The following is a 15,196-nucleotide window of genomic DNA, read 5'->3' on the forward strand; positions in this document are numbered from 1 at the left end:
TAATAATCATAGAGATCATCAGCTAACCCATTCAGAATGAAATTCTTGCATAGGTAATCATTTTCATTCCAGAGAGCTAATTCCATAGTCATTTTATCCTTCACTTCCTTCTCAGCATCCTCAGGTACCACCAGAATATCAGTGTTCAAAACATAGTCAACTTTTCTCATAGTTAAAGAAAACATCATCTTTTGTTGCCAACGTTTGAAATGATACCCTTCAAACCTAAAAGGTTTTGTTGAGGTCATTGTTGTTCCAGCCAGTAATATCTACGGTAGTCATAGCAGAACCGAAACTGTCTTAAAATTGTTGTAACAATAGTTTATGGCAAACCAAAAAAATTACTGGCTGAGTCACGGACAATGTCGCTTTCTTTAAGATGTTTCGTGGCACTGTCAAAAATTGTGCAAGCAGACTATCAACCACGAAGTTCCCAGGATAAAACAGCCCAAATCACTGTATAAGATTTTCACTGCACTGAGGGAACCTTTCTAGAATTACACCCTCTTGTATGACTTGAAAAGTCACTCTAAAGCCACCCGAAAATATGACTTAAAAAGTCACTCTTATAGTCAACCGAAAATATGACTTAAAAAGTCACTCTTATAGCCAACGAAATTATAACTTAAAAAGTCACTCTTATAGTCAATCGAAATTATAGAGCGACAGAAAGAAAGAGGGAGAAGTTTGCCGGAAATGCATCGGCTGAAAAATAGGAGGGAGAAAGAAAAGTTGAGGAAATGTTTCTTAATTGGGACTAGGAAAAATGAAGAAATGAGCTCTCTATATATAGGGAGTGAAACACTATTCAAGTGTTTATCCTGAACGATGTGGGACTTGAAGTCTTTTTTTTTTTCTTTCTTTTTTTTCAAACTTTCATCCTTTGTTCTAACAAAAACCAAATATCAGAACTTGAAATAAAGTCCAGAGAAAGAGAAGAGGAGCTAACTGCTATGATGAAGAAACTCAAAGATAATGAGAATGAGTCTTCTAAAATGTCATATTAACATCTCAGATAAACAAGCTGTTGGCCGATATAGGCACATTACATGCTCAGAAAAATGAACTGGAAGAGCAGATCATTTCTAAAAGTGATGAAGCTTCGACTCAAGTCAAAAGCATTACAAATGAGTTGAATGCGTGCATGATCTCATGGTCAACATATGTACACATACAAAACCTCCTCCTGTCTACACTACCATGCTTATAGTTTGAAAAGGTTGGAATCTAGTCATGATTCAATTCATATCCAATTTTGATTCAGGAAAGTACCTGATTTCTTATTTATTTCTCTGACAAAATATTGAACAAGAGTGTAACCTGAAATTGGTTTATAAATCTAACTCCCATTTAGGTTTGTTTTCTACTTTCGGAGCTTTTAGTTTGTGAAGAAAGCTTTAAAATAGTGATTAAGTTTCAAATATTACGAATTGAAAAGTGAAAACTAATATCTACATTATTCCTGAGACAAGAAATGTCTAGAATAAACTGATTGATTGTTTCTATCAGTCGTCTATTCTGCATTTAGTCAAGTTATCATCTTAAAATGGTACCAAGTATTTTGTATATAATCAAGTCAGCATTGTCACTGATCTTGTGCACTTGTTAATTATATAAGTGAGATAGAAGATCTGAAGCAGAGTGGAAGAACTAACAGAATCAAAGGAGCAATTAGAATTTAGAATTTAGATATGAAGTTTTACCATGATAATATGTATAAGCCTTAATGCAAACCTTTATTTCACATATTATCTAAGTAAAACTCCAAATATAATTGGAATTAATACAAACAACACCTATAGAAATAATACTTATATATAGTTGTATGTGAGTTTTGTCCTAATTTTAATTTGGTCATTTCTTTTATGTGATTGATATCATGATATGGTACATGCAGCCTCATATTTGAAAATTAAATCCCCCACACCTTATATATTTAGAAATTCCTCGGAACTACAATATGGTATGAACTTTGCTCACGGAGGGACTGGTATTTTCAACACTTTGGTTGATGGACCAAACATGACTGTCCAAATTGACTCATTGGAGAATCTAATCAAACAAAAAGTCTATACTAAAGCTGACCTTGAAAGCTCAAGTTGCTCTAGTGAATGCTGCGGGTAATGACTATGCTACATTTCTACTACGAAAACTTGGGAGCATACAAGTGAGTGGTTAAGCTAATTAATTTTTTCTACATACATCTTTGGCACGGTTTGGTGATCCAATCTTCTTTCTAATTTTGTTCACCGACTAAATTAGAATCATGTAGAATTTTTTTTTACCAGTTTTCCACAATGCTTATGAGAAAACGACAAAGATGAAAGCACCACGACGACAACTAACAAAGGTAAAGGAAACGAGAAAGCAGGAGAGGTAAGGGCAAGGCATGGGGGGTTCTACGAGTAAGGGCAAGGTACGCGAGATCTCCAATGGAATTGACACTAAGATTTTAATTTTTAGATTGATCAATACGACGATGATTATCCAAAATTATTTTTAAACTTGTTTTATCGACGATGGTTTTCACCAAAATTGTCATCGTATCAAATGTATTTATAGTGATTTTAAATAAAATTGTCGTTAGCATGTTTCATAAATTAAAAAATTGTCACATTTGAAGACGGTTTTGGTACAACCCTGGTTGTCCGAGCATCATTAAAATTTTTATTTATAGTAGTGTAATATTTACACAATTGATCACCAAAAGTGCAAAACCTACTTGACTATATATAATATTGGTGAAAGTTTTTTTTTTCCTTTTGTACAATGACGGCAATGAGGATTGAAGCTAGATATCCTCATGCATCTATCAAACCTCCCACCACTAGCAAACGGTTTGAGGTGGAAGATATGGTGAAAAGTGTTTTTCTTTATATCAATATTCAATATTACCACTATCCCTAATAATCTTTCCACGAATATGGCTGATATAGTTCTCAGCGTTGACATCAACATCGTCTAGTGCCTGACTCAAATAGTTCGTTGGATCCTCCTTTGGTAGTTTCATGAGGTACGAACGAGGCCTTTTGATCCTCTCCAGCTTTTTAGTTCTTTCACTCTTGTAAAATTTTGATACCGAAGAAGATTCATTGCCTTTGCCCACATAGGTTCCTTCCTCTTGTGGAGGTTCAAGGTCTTTCGTGAAACTCTGGCCAGAAAATCTTAGAGAAGATAATCTGATGATGTTTGCCACCAACAATATTGACGTCTCACAAACTGATCTCTTGTTGTCTCTGTAATCTTTGTTGGCCATTGCGGAGAGGCAAGAAAGTGATCAACAATAAGAGGCGAACTTAAATGGTTGTTCTACTACAAGAAAAAGTGAAATTAAATGGGTTATAGTCTTATAGCTAGAAATATATAATCCTTAGTGGATTCTCTCAAGAACCGTGACTAAATGGTGACCACGTAACACATGCACTTTGAAGAAAGGTTCCGTAACAATAATTTAAAAAGTGATAAATCACGTAAGTATATGTACCATGCACGTATCTTCTTCTAAAAAAATGTACCACACGTATCTATATGTATGTTGTCCATGCTAAATGATATGTATTCGTAAGTATGATATAATCATTAATACATGTTTGTGGGATATTTAATGGAAAAAAAGGATTTTATTCTAGGTTTTGGCTCCTTATAAATGAGTTATGGTGTCCTTGCTGTCTAAGATCACGATCCCTTGAAGTTAATAGATTAGTTTGGTGATTGAAAAGAAAGGTTTAAGAATGGAAGGAGAAAGAGATTATGGATTCAAAAAAAAATCCTTCTGTTAATATTTTAATAAAAATTAACAATAAAATAAAAAGTAAAAAGATCACCATCTCCCTCAATGAATTATGAACTTACTAATTCAAATTTATCACGAACCATGATCGTTTTCATATTTAATAGCTTTAATAATCATGAACAAAATTAATAATATGTATGTGTGTGTAAAATAAATGAGTAGAGTGTTAAAATTAAAAGGGAATCAATTTGTATTTATTTACTTTTTATAGACTTTTGTTTTATTTTGAATTTTTTAGACAAATTTTGACCGGTCAACCTATTATATTATAACCCAACAACCCACCATTTTATCTTTTGACAGTCAACTTGTTAACCCATCTGTATTTTCTAACCCACTTTTCATAAACAAGTCAACTTGTCCTGTCCTACTTTAGGAAGGTTGATGACAAGTTAGGGTGAGTTGATCCATTTTTTCACCCCCTACGTGATAAGCAAGCCTCCATTATATAACACGAGGGGAGAGAACTCAAGAAACCTTGAGAAATCTAGATATTTATAGTGAAAAATAGGAGTTACAAAAATTGCATCAGTCCACTAATTAATTACGTGTTTAGTTTAAAAAATAAAAATAAAATATTTTTTGAATTAAAGTAAAGTATAAATGGTGTGAGTTTTCCTATAAAAAAAACTATAAAATTTCTCTCCGATAATATTATTTCCATCTTTCCTTTGAGGTAAGAGAGTTGCGTTTACTTTGATGTTTAAACTTTCGCTTAACGCCAACCCATTATTTCTCTCCATTCACGTTCAACTTCATTGAAATGTGTGAGAATGGTTTTACAAACACTCACTAAATCTGACCAAGTCAAATATAACAAAAATATCTACTTTTTAGATAAGCACTAAAACTCAAAATAATATTCTCTACTAATTAAATAAATATATTAACCTTTTGAAATATCAACAAAATTTACATCAAATTATATGTATATATTTATTCGAATCTATCAAACAATGCTCATTGACAAAGCATAGCTATTTGGCCGATCCTAATTGAACATCACACGTACCCTTAGAGGGCTTTGTCTTTGCAATCATAAAAGACAATCTACCTTTGTCCTACTTAACTATCAAGGCATCAATTACTCACAGCCAAATAAAATTATGGAAAGCTTTGCACATCACATTAAGTGTCATTTAGTGTTCAATTTCCTTAATTTTTATTGTTGCCTAATGCAATTGTGTAATATTCAAGCCCTTTCCCGAAAGGCCTCTTCGTGCATTCCTTTAAGTGGTGAGAACTAAGTTTGATCTCTTTGTGAATCAGTTATCATCTTTGGGAGAGTGAAAGAAAGCAACTAAAGCATTGATTCCTTCAGGCCTTAACTTCTCGAATCATGCTTGTTTTCCCCATGAATCAAAGGCTTTTCGTGAGGGCCCACACAAGACAGGTGCAGCTCTCACGAGCTGAGATTCAAACATCCACCAATGATTTTTTTTTTTCTTCGTTTGTTTGTTTCCCCTAAGTTCTTCTTTTTCTATCAACTTCATCATATCAATCAAACCTAGCCTGTCCCTCAAGGACCAATGTCTCTGTCGGAATCAATACCGTGTGGAGTTTGCGTGGTGATTTCAAATTGTTCTCAATGTTCATAAAAAAATTATGAACATAACATATATGTCACTTTCTCTTCAATACCATATTTTCAGTTGTTATTAAGTTTTGGGCAATTGCTTTCTGCCCCCACACTTTTTGCTTTCTGCGCCCATATGTTTTAAAATTTTCATTTTACCCTTACCCTATCCAGAATATGATTTTTCTATTCTGGAATAAGTTTCTGGATTACCATATCCTATATTGGAATACGTAATCCGAAATATGAAAATTATATTCCCTAAAAGGTATTCTGGAATACCTATCCTGTTCTGGAATACCTATCTTGGACACCTCTTTTCATGGCACTGACATAAATACATGCACCACTTCTTTAATTCTTTGCATATCATAGCAATTGCAAGCTCACAAGGGTGCTCTTCACGTCTAGTGGGGGCAGTGGTGTTGGGTAGCGATGGGGCGCAATGGTGGTGTGTGGTATGGTGGGGCATGATGTTTGGGTAGGGTGTTGGTGAGGGGTATTTTGTTCTATGTGGGCCTTTCGCGGGTGCAGGAAGTAATTCCCTTGGTTTTGAATTGCAATGGACAGAAAGGTAACCTTGATCAGAATGTTCATTTATGCATATTCGACCTATAGTTTAAGCTCTGCTCACACTTGCTACACCATTATCAGATTGGGTCGGAACAAATACATCGTACAAACTAATGAGCAGAAAAATTGAGGAACAGGGATTTCCTTTATCTTTGTTGATGGACCTAAGTTCTTGTTTTTTGTGCCTGGCTATTAGCTAATTCTTGATGCTTAAGAATTCCCTAATAACACCTACGAATGAGTCATATGCTGAGTATGATCTCCTGAAGGATAAGATAATAATAGTCAACAGAGGGGGGCCTATAGTACTCCAACTTTGATTTCAACAAAACCCAGTATTAACAAACTTTAATTTTGGTCAAAAATGAAATTTTGGTTAAAGCAGTTCAAAAACATCAACAATAAGTTTAGCAAGTCCAATGAAATATATTTCATCTCAAATCAACATAAACATTGCAAGTTTATTGAAAAACTATTGGTAACATTTTTTATATATGTAATATCATGATCACTTATTTGTATCTGAATATATGTACATTTTGTTTCTTGATTATCAAACTGTTCGTGTAAAAATGACAGACGCATACTCTAAAATCTAAACTCTATTTCCATTATGTAAAAATTTACACAGTAGAAACTCATTTTTAAAATGTAAATTTACATAAAAACTAGTTTATGTAAACACGTAAAAAAAAATTATTATATTATATTACGGAAACCAATAGCTACATTATGAAAACAAATTTTCGTAATGTAAAAACTTAATAAACTAGTCTCTAATGTTTATGTAAGCACGTAGCACACCAGAGGGGGCGACAGGGAGGTAAGAAGGGCCGTGAGGGAGTGGTGAGGGGAAGGTACTTTGGGCATTTTAAAATGTCCAAAAATAAATAGGTGTGCAGAGTAAAAAAGTGGGTGTAATAGCAATCTCCTTATTAAATCGATAGGCACACACAGATACCCTCTAGTACCCTCTGAAGAATTTGGCATGTTAACCCACAATTTGAGACGGTCATAAATTTGATAAACTCTGTCGCCTCAGTTTAGCATAAAAGGAATTCAACGACGAAATGAGCAACAGCAAAACCGAAGGGAATTGGTTCAAATAGGTTCCTAATTATTAGGTCTCAATGCACCATCCCTACTCAACCCTCTACCATGATATAATTTAATCACGAAAAATGAACACCTGCACTTTCATTTGGAATCATCAAAAGTCTCAAATGGACATCATTGTCAGGACTCAAAAATCTGCTCTCTAACTTGAGATTCAATTTAAAGAAAAAGGATTACAGAACAAGATATACCATGTTATTACCGCTTCCTCCCAAAAATATACAACCCCAATTGGTGGCTTGTGTCAGTTCTATTGGTTTCTTGTACAAATAAGGCAGCGGCAGCGGCAGCAGCAGGAGGTAAACTCCAAAAGAAAGAATTATGTTGATGACCACCCTCCACTTAAACAGCAAAACTCCTTTCCTTAAAGACACATCTACAGTAATGGCAGAGAGCAGTAACTACAAACAGGCAGATAAATGAAATTATAAAAAATAATCTGGAGTCTTGCGTGTGGTGTCAGGCTCAATTTGCCTGGGCGCTGGATCAAACTGAAGGAAATTCTGATCCATATTCTCTCCTATTTCTAGTATAGCAGCCATATTCCCACATCGGTAACAGTAATTTGGTGCACTAAATACAGTCACCACATTTTTGTCCTGAAAGAGTCATCATCAAAATGAAATCAATAGATAAAATAAAGAAGGTATTCTCAGAGTGGAAAAAGATTATTATATTGCTTGAAGAGAAATGCTAGTAATACACTTTCTTAAACACTCTTCATTTTTCGCAGGAAATCATTGAGAATCAAAAATTATATAGATCTTGCCTTATTTAATGAGTCCCCACTCATGATTTCGTAATTTCTACTAAATTTTAATCAATAATAGTGTTAAAGAGTATCACTCCTCTTAATTGAAAATAGCTATGTCCGTCACCTGGCACCAATTGAATCCTTCCATAACAAGCTGATGAGCTCTCGATATCAGGGAGAGACCATTGGTATGATTAAACTGAGCAGCTATATCCTGTCCAAATGTGTATCCTGCACCACGTGGAGATATTCCCCATCCACAGCGATCATCAGGGTCAGACCACAAGAGATCACACATTGGTCCTTCATGTGGAACCTGTAACATAAAAGTACAGTTGTTAGACAAACTAGGAGACATAATCACAAGGTATCTAGCCAATACAAATGTTAAGAAAATAGCATTCCATTGTGGAGTATAAGATGAGATATCCTAAAAGCTTCATGTGCCTGGCTAGGCCAATAGACATAGCATATTAAAATATTTTATTAAACTAAAGAGGAAGATATTGTGGGAGCTATATCGTCATCGTGGCTTGGAAGTAAAGGATACCATAATGTGGTCATTGAAGTTGACTGCCAAAGAGTTTCTAATAGTGTCAATAAGGAGCATGTGGATAGCTCTGAATTTCGAGAGATTGTCAAGCATTGTAAAACTTTGTTGAAGTCCTCACTGGATTACAAAGTTTGCTTTATTAGAAGGAAAGCAAATCTAGTAGCTCATTCTTTAGCTAGGGATTCTAGAAGTTATGCTAGCTTTCATGATTTTGAGATATATCCTACTTGTATTGCAGAGCAGTATTTGAAGGAAGTAATAATATAAGTCTCTCCGTTTCAAAAAAAAAAACAAAAGAAAGCAGTCATGATGGTAGGTCCTAGATGAAACATCTCGAGCAAAACAATATTACAAACTACAATTGCAACATCAAGTAAAATATTTCTCAAACCATAGTAACCATCAGATGTATATCTAACTCAAGACATCATTCTGCAAATAAAAATGTTCTTCATATTAAATGGATCATAAGGCAATTCAGTGCATTCATGCTAGCAATTGCATACAAACCTCTTGTATACGATCCAATGCTCTGATGTTATCCAGTGTATCCAAAGAAGGTGAGAGACCTCCATGCAAGCAGAAAATCTGTATACACAGAAGTTAAATGCTGGCATAAAATTAGTCAGATGAACATTCTGCAACATATTTAACTCAAACCTGACTCTCAATGAGGGCAGTCAGAGGTAAATAATCAAACAAGTCTGTAAAGTATTTCCAGACATTGGCATTTCCATATTTTCTCAAGCATTCATCATAGAAGCCATACCTGAAAGCAGTAGGTAAAGGATAGATGAAATAACACAGCAATAAAACAATTTTTAATTAAAAAAAAACTTGTTTGTAGTGTTTAAAGAGATTTTCTATTTTTTCCTGTTTCATTTCTGTCAAAACATTGATAAATTTGTTTTAACAAGTTTCATTCAGACAAAACTTACAAATTTGCTTTATAATGTTTCGCAGTTAAAGGGTATCTTTTTAAAGTTAGTTACCCTAGGAATTCACGTACCAGGTTCATCTCAACAAAGTACTTTTCTGGTTTGAAGTTTAGTATAATTGATTATGATAAAATTAATTTTGAACTGCTGAATGTACTGAGAGATGTGTGCAAATTAATTTCAACCACAAAGTTCACATTGGAACACGTGCTACAATGGGAGAAATTGATTTTAGTAAACCTCACAAGCACAAAGCAATCATGCTACTCATTCAGTGAAAAGACCATAAGTTGATAACAGCAGTCAGCATTGGATACATAGCTAAAAGCAACAAATATATTATTTTATTATTCTAAATATTAAAATCCTAAAACAGTCAGCATAATATTTTTTTTATTGACAAATGTTAGTTGTTAGTATTGTTAGTTTTTGTTAGCGGAGGGATTCGAACCAGCGACCCCTCCCCCCTTCCCTTCTCCCTTCACCACTAGACCAACCTTATATCTCAAGTCAACATAATAATGATGAGAACGACAAATCTAGAAAGAGAAAAAAATATGGCCTAAAGCCATTACAAACCAAAGCTGCTCTTAAGCCCTTAGAAATCACCCATTGGATAGATGGTGCACCAACAAGTTGGCTCCATTTGGTAATGAAGACAATAATGATTAGAGGTATTGAGGTTGCATGCAACTCCCACAAACTATTATCAAAATTTCAAGCTGAATACATAGTTATCAATCCTAGATAGCGGTGTGGAGTGGTTGACTCCAAAGTCCAAAACTGTTATAGTGGAATAGCAGATAGCAAGATGGCCACTATTGTGAAATTTTAGATGCAAGTTAATTGATACACACACACACACACACACACACACACACACACACACACACACACACACACACACACACACATATATATATATATAAATGTATATATGCTCAAATATTAAAAAAAATCTAAAAGTTAGACATTCATTATTAGCAAAAGACAGCCATAAGGGGCAGAAAACAAACAAAAAATGATAGGAAAGAGAAGAGAACAATTAGAGGGTGAAAACAGGGATAGCTGCAAAAATGGCAGAAGAGGATGGACATAAACTTGGGGTATGTCACCACTAGCTGGGCAATGTCGCCAGAGAAAGGTAGGTGTTCGCAAGAGAGAATGCATGCAAGAGTGAGAAATTTGGGGTTTCATTTGAAACCTCTGATTCAATTAAAGAGGGGGAGGGAGGAGGCAATCAAGGTTATCAATGGCAGGTGGCTGAAGGCCAAAATTCTGCCATATAAACACGCCATTGCAGCCCATGATGTCACCATAGAAGGCTGCCCTTCACAAATTTCCTGTGGCTGAGGGGTTGAAAAATAACATTTTATAGTAATGTAACTGTTATTTAACAACATTGGGGGAAATATCCTGAAATTACCCCCTATAAATCCCTAGCAGACAGTGAGACACTATTCCAGCTGCAAAAGATAGCAATTTCAATGTTATAGCAGCTGAAATGGCTGCTATTCAAAACCACAAAACTATTTGACTTCCATAGCACCCAAGAGCAGCATTGTGATGCGATCCAACTAAAGTGCGCTATTGACACTTATGGCTGAATATATATCAAACCTTCAGTTTAAAATGATAGAACTTAAACATATATAAATGACAATGGATCCAGAGATTGTGTTGTGTGACAAACATTGAATAAGAAGAAATGGTTCATACACTTGAGTAATTTGACGACTTTCATGATTTCCCCTGAGAATTGTGATTCTATCTCTGTAACGGACTTTCAAAGCCACCAAAAGTGTAACAGTCTCCACTGAATAGTATCCACGATCTGCATGAATTAAGCCATTATCATGAGGAATTGGAAGCAGTATCCACAGACACTGAAAATCCTTAAGAGCAGCGTGACAAAAGAAAGAAATATAATGACCAATGGTAAAACCTATGATGCACAGATACAATACAGGTATATAAGGCAACATGTCTATTCATGCAAAATGTAGTATGCAATATGTCTAGGATACGCAGATAGATATGCATGGAAAAGAAAATCATAAAGATAGTAAACATATGATTGCAATTCCAAAAGTTCAAACTAAGAACATACTTCTTAAACATTAGTGCATTACTAAAACAAAATAGAGACTGTAAACCATATCAGCAAAAACCATTGCCTATTTCCTACATTGAAGAATAGTTTCAATCTCATTGCCCCACCGACCATCATCTGTAAGGGTGTGAAAGATGAGATTTAGGTACTCATGCTTTGCTCATCCATTGTGTTGATAGTACAGGCACTATGCAGAGATAAGAAGATCAAAATAGTCATGCAAGAGAAAACTGAAATTTCATGTGTTATGATATGTATGAGCCAATTCCAATGCAACTACACTCCCATAACAAGATCTAATATACCCACAATTTCAATTTCAAAGCAGCCCTAAGAAAAATCCTTATCACGGATGCACGCCAATCACCGAACCAGGCGGGAGGAAGCAAGTTTCACTAAACAGTTCCCCATCTAACAACCCTTGGGCAGCTCAAAAAGTTGAAGTTCTTACTATTAGACTTCATCATAACCATCACAGACACAACACGGAACACAAACACGGAAACAATCAAGTTCATTTAATTCACCCAGAAATCATTAACAGTTATAAATAAATAAATAAAGTCAACACCGTGCTATCGACCTGGTCATAATTTCATTAAACCTATATGAAACCAATTACAAATTGAGCCCCCAGAAAACCCTAACCACACACACACAAATATTAAAAAGATGAAAAAACAAAAAGGGAAATTGAATCGAAGAGTGACTGACCTACATAATCACCCATGAAGAGATAATTGGTATCGGGTGCGTTCCCTCCAATCCGAAACAGCTCGATGAGATCGTAAAACTGGCCGTGAATATCGCCGCAGACGGTGACGGGGCACTTCACCGGTTGCACGTTCCATTCCTCCACGAGAATCGCCCTCGCTTGATCACACAGCGCCTTCACCTCCGACTCCGACAGAGGCTTGCACTCCATCAGCTGCTCGATCTGTCGTTCCAGATCCGCGTGAGACGGCATCGTTTCGTTTCGCTCCCACCTCCGAGATCGCGTCTTCTTCTTCTTCTTCTCTCAGATCGATTCGGTTTATTCGGTTTGCGGCAGTTGGCGCGACGGTGACGGCGTCGACGGCGAGCGGAGGAATGCCGTGGATAGGGTTAGGGTTTCGAAGCAACGCGAGGACGGGGGAGTGAAACGCAGCGTTTTGAAGCTGGCCTGGTTTGATTTGGTCTCTCAATCATTCATTCATTTCCACCGTTGTGTGTGTGCCTTTTCTTTCTCTTCGTCTCCTCGGCTTTGTGTTTCTCAGTCAGACAGAGACAAAAAAAAATAAAAAAATAAAACTATTTTTTCTCTTTTAAGAAATAAAAATGATAATTTAATTGTTAATTTAATATTTGTGTGAGTGAGAGAAGAGAGGGGAAGAAGGTGGGTTTTTTTTTCCACCAATACACTCTCTCAGATTTTCTTACTTTATACCAGTTTGTTAGTCTCGCCATCCCCGACATTGTCCTTTTTTTCTTTAGTTTAATTTATATTTTATTTTAAAATTTGTTTTAATTTAAACTATTAAAATAATATAAATATTATATTATATAAAAATATTTTTAATTGATTTTTAAAATAATTTTTATTTGTTTAAGAAAATCATGTTATTAAGTATAATTATTTTTTATGTTATTTAATTTATACAATACTTTTTATATATATTTAATTTATACAATACTTTTTTATAAATTAAATAATATAAGAAAATTAATTATACTTAGTAACATCATTTTCTTAAACAAAAAAAATTATTTTAACAAAAAAAAATTAAAATCAATTAAAAATATTTTTATATAATATAATATTTATATTATTTTAATAATTTAAATTAAAACATAAATTTAAAAATTAAATTATATAAAAAAAGGCTTCGTACAGAAGTCAGGTGGTCAGATACGACTTCTCAAAGTAAAAAAAAAGTGGTGTAGATTGGACAATAATATACAAAAGCGGTGTATATTAAGAAAATCTAGAAGAGAGAGTGTGCTTGGTGGGAAAAAACCATCGTGAGTTGTCAGCCACAGCCAGAGAACTAAATAGAAAAATGAAAATGAAATTCAAATGCCGAAAAAATAACAAGAAAATGAATTTTTCTAAGGATGAATTATATATTTTGTGCGTTTTTATATATAAGACTCATCTAATTAAGAAAAATGGTTAATTTAATTAATAGTAATATATTTGTCTAATATTTATAATTTCTTTTAAATTATTCTTATCATTAATATTTTTTTCTTTTTTAACAATTTGGTAATAGATTTTATTTTTTTAATGAGGGATATTTTTAGTCTAAAAATAATTAAAGTAAGGATAGATTGAATATTAGCTTTTTTTACTCTGATTTATTTTTTAATTTAATTTGATTATCTAGTTTTTTTTAGTTTTAATTTGATCCTCTAATTTTTAAAGTTGATTTTGGTTTACCGTCTAAATTGAAAAAACAATATTAAGAATTAAGAAATAATACTTTGTGGAAGTTTAAAACTTCGCTTAATGATTTTAAATATGAGTGATAAAACTGGTCCAACCCGACATTGATGTTTCCAATCCACTTTAACACATCCATTTTTTAAAAATAAATAAGTTTAATATTTATTTTGATATCTTATACGTATATTATTATTTTTTATTTAATTTATTTTTTGTATAAATAAATTATTATTCACAATTCAATGTAATATATTCAATTTTTAGTAAGTATTTATTATTTAATATTTGTGAAAGATGAAACTAATTAAAATATATTTATTATTTTATTTCGTTCTTAATTTTTTCGTCTTTCATAATGACCCTTGTTTTTTAGGCTATGTTTCATAAAACTAATTTTTTAAGTTAGATGAAAAGTTATAATTGATCCTTAAATCTTGTCTCTTTTGCAAATACACGCTATAAAACTTTAATCTTATTCTAATTTATCCTTAATTTTCTTTTGTAACCATGATATTAGTATGAAATTGCCTTAAACTTTATTCTATTTGCAAATAAATACTATCAACTTTAATTTTGCTCCAATTCATCTTTAAACATTACCACTTTTGTAAATAGAGACTTTAAACTTTAATTAGATTTTATTCTTAAAATCTACCCCTTTTACAAATAATTATTCCTATCAAGTTAAATTACGCATCTTAAATATCAATCATTCATTAATCTTTTTTATTTTTTGTCACAATTCATTTCTACAAAACATTAAAATACAATAAAAATATGGATTTAGACAAAAAATAAAAATAAAAAACATAACTTTTTTGTTAATTCTAAATTTTATTATGTTTGGAAAAGTGATTTATAAATATAAAACAACAAATGACTAGGATTGAAAATAAATAAATGATTGAGATTTGTGCATTGCTAGTATTTTAGCCCTAATGTAATATAAAAGACTATTCATAAAAGGATAAATTTTAAAGATTAATTGAGACGAAGTCAAAATTAAGACGTTTATTTGCAAAAATAATAAAGTTTAAGATCAATTGGAACATAATTAAAGTTTTATGATGTATATTTACAAATAAGGTAAATTTTAAGGATTAATTAAGATAAAATTAAATTTTATGGTGTCTATTTGAAGAAAGGTAAAGTTTAGGGGGACTAAATACTCTTTTCCTTTAAAATAATAGTTTTTCAAATCAAAGTGCAAAATATGCTGTTATCCTTCAAAATAATTGAAATTTGATTTTAATTTCTATAAAAAAAATTCATGCTTTTTTATATAAAAAAATAAATACATTCTTAATTCTCACAGTTATCAAAAGTAATATGATTTTAATCTCTTATCATAAACT

At 32.9% G+C, this 15,196-nt stretch overlaps 2 protein-coding genes across 2 annotated transcripts; both read right to left on the reverse strand.

Annotated features, from left to right (window-relative positions):
* Positions 1–2,627: 2,627 nt before the first annotated feature.
* Positions 2,628–3,408, reverse strand: LOC100783412 (uncharacterized). The gene has a single exon (XM_006585925.4). It carries the CDS (start codon positions 3,254–3,256, stop codon positions 2,879–2,881), a length of 378 nt encoding a protein of 125 aa, XP_006585988.1. The 5' UTR covers positions 3,257–3,408; the 3' UTR covers positions 2,628–2,878.
* A 3,701-nt stretch (positions 3,409–7,109) lies between these two features.
* On the reverse strand, positions 7,110–12,783 carry LOC100783950 (serine/threonine-protein phosphatase PP2A-5 catalytic subunit). Its single transcript, NM_001363207.1, has 6 exons — positions 12,131–12,783; positions 11,023–11,137; positions 9,026–9,134; positions 8,876–8,953; positions 7,937–8,128; positions 7,110–7,657 (listed from the first exon to the last, which is right to left on the reverse strand). Exons 1-6 carry the CDS (start codon positions 12,381–12,383, stop codon positions 7,484–7,486), a joined length of 921 nt encoding a protein of 306 aa, NP_001350136.1. The 5' UTR covers positions 12,384–12,783; the 3' UTR covers positions 7,110–7,483.
* Between the last annotated feature and the right edge of the window lie 2,413 nt (positions 12,784–15,196).

Source organism: Glycine max, chromosome 8, assembly GCF_000004515.6.
Source record: "Glycine max cultivar Williams 82 chromosome 8, Glycine_max_v4.0, whole genome shotgun sequence".
NCBI lineage: Eukaryota > Viridiplantae > Streptophyta > Magnoliopsida > Fabales > Fabaceae > Glycine > Glycine max.

What these genes read in the sequence shown, in the direction of transcription:
- LOC100783412 (XM_006585925.4), bottom strand. Translation starts at nt 3,256, where the DNA reads ATGGCCAACAAAGATTACAGAGACAACAAGAGATCAGTTTGTGAGACG.
- LOC100783950 (NM_001363207.1), bottom strand. Translation starts at nt 12,383, where the DNA reads ATGCCGTCTCACGCGGATCTGGAACGACAGATCGAGCAGCTGATGGAG. An exon ending in CATTGGATCGTATACAAGAG is followed by an intron (nt 8,129 to 8,875) that starts GTTTGTATGCAA and finishes TTTATGTTACAG; the next exon opens with GTTCCACATGAAGGACCAAT. An exon ending in AAGGATTCAATTGGTGCCAG is followed by an intron (nt 7,658 to 7,936) that starts GTGACGGACATA and finishes TGACTCTTTCAG; the next exon opens with GACAAAAATGTGGTGACTGT.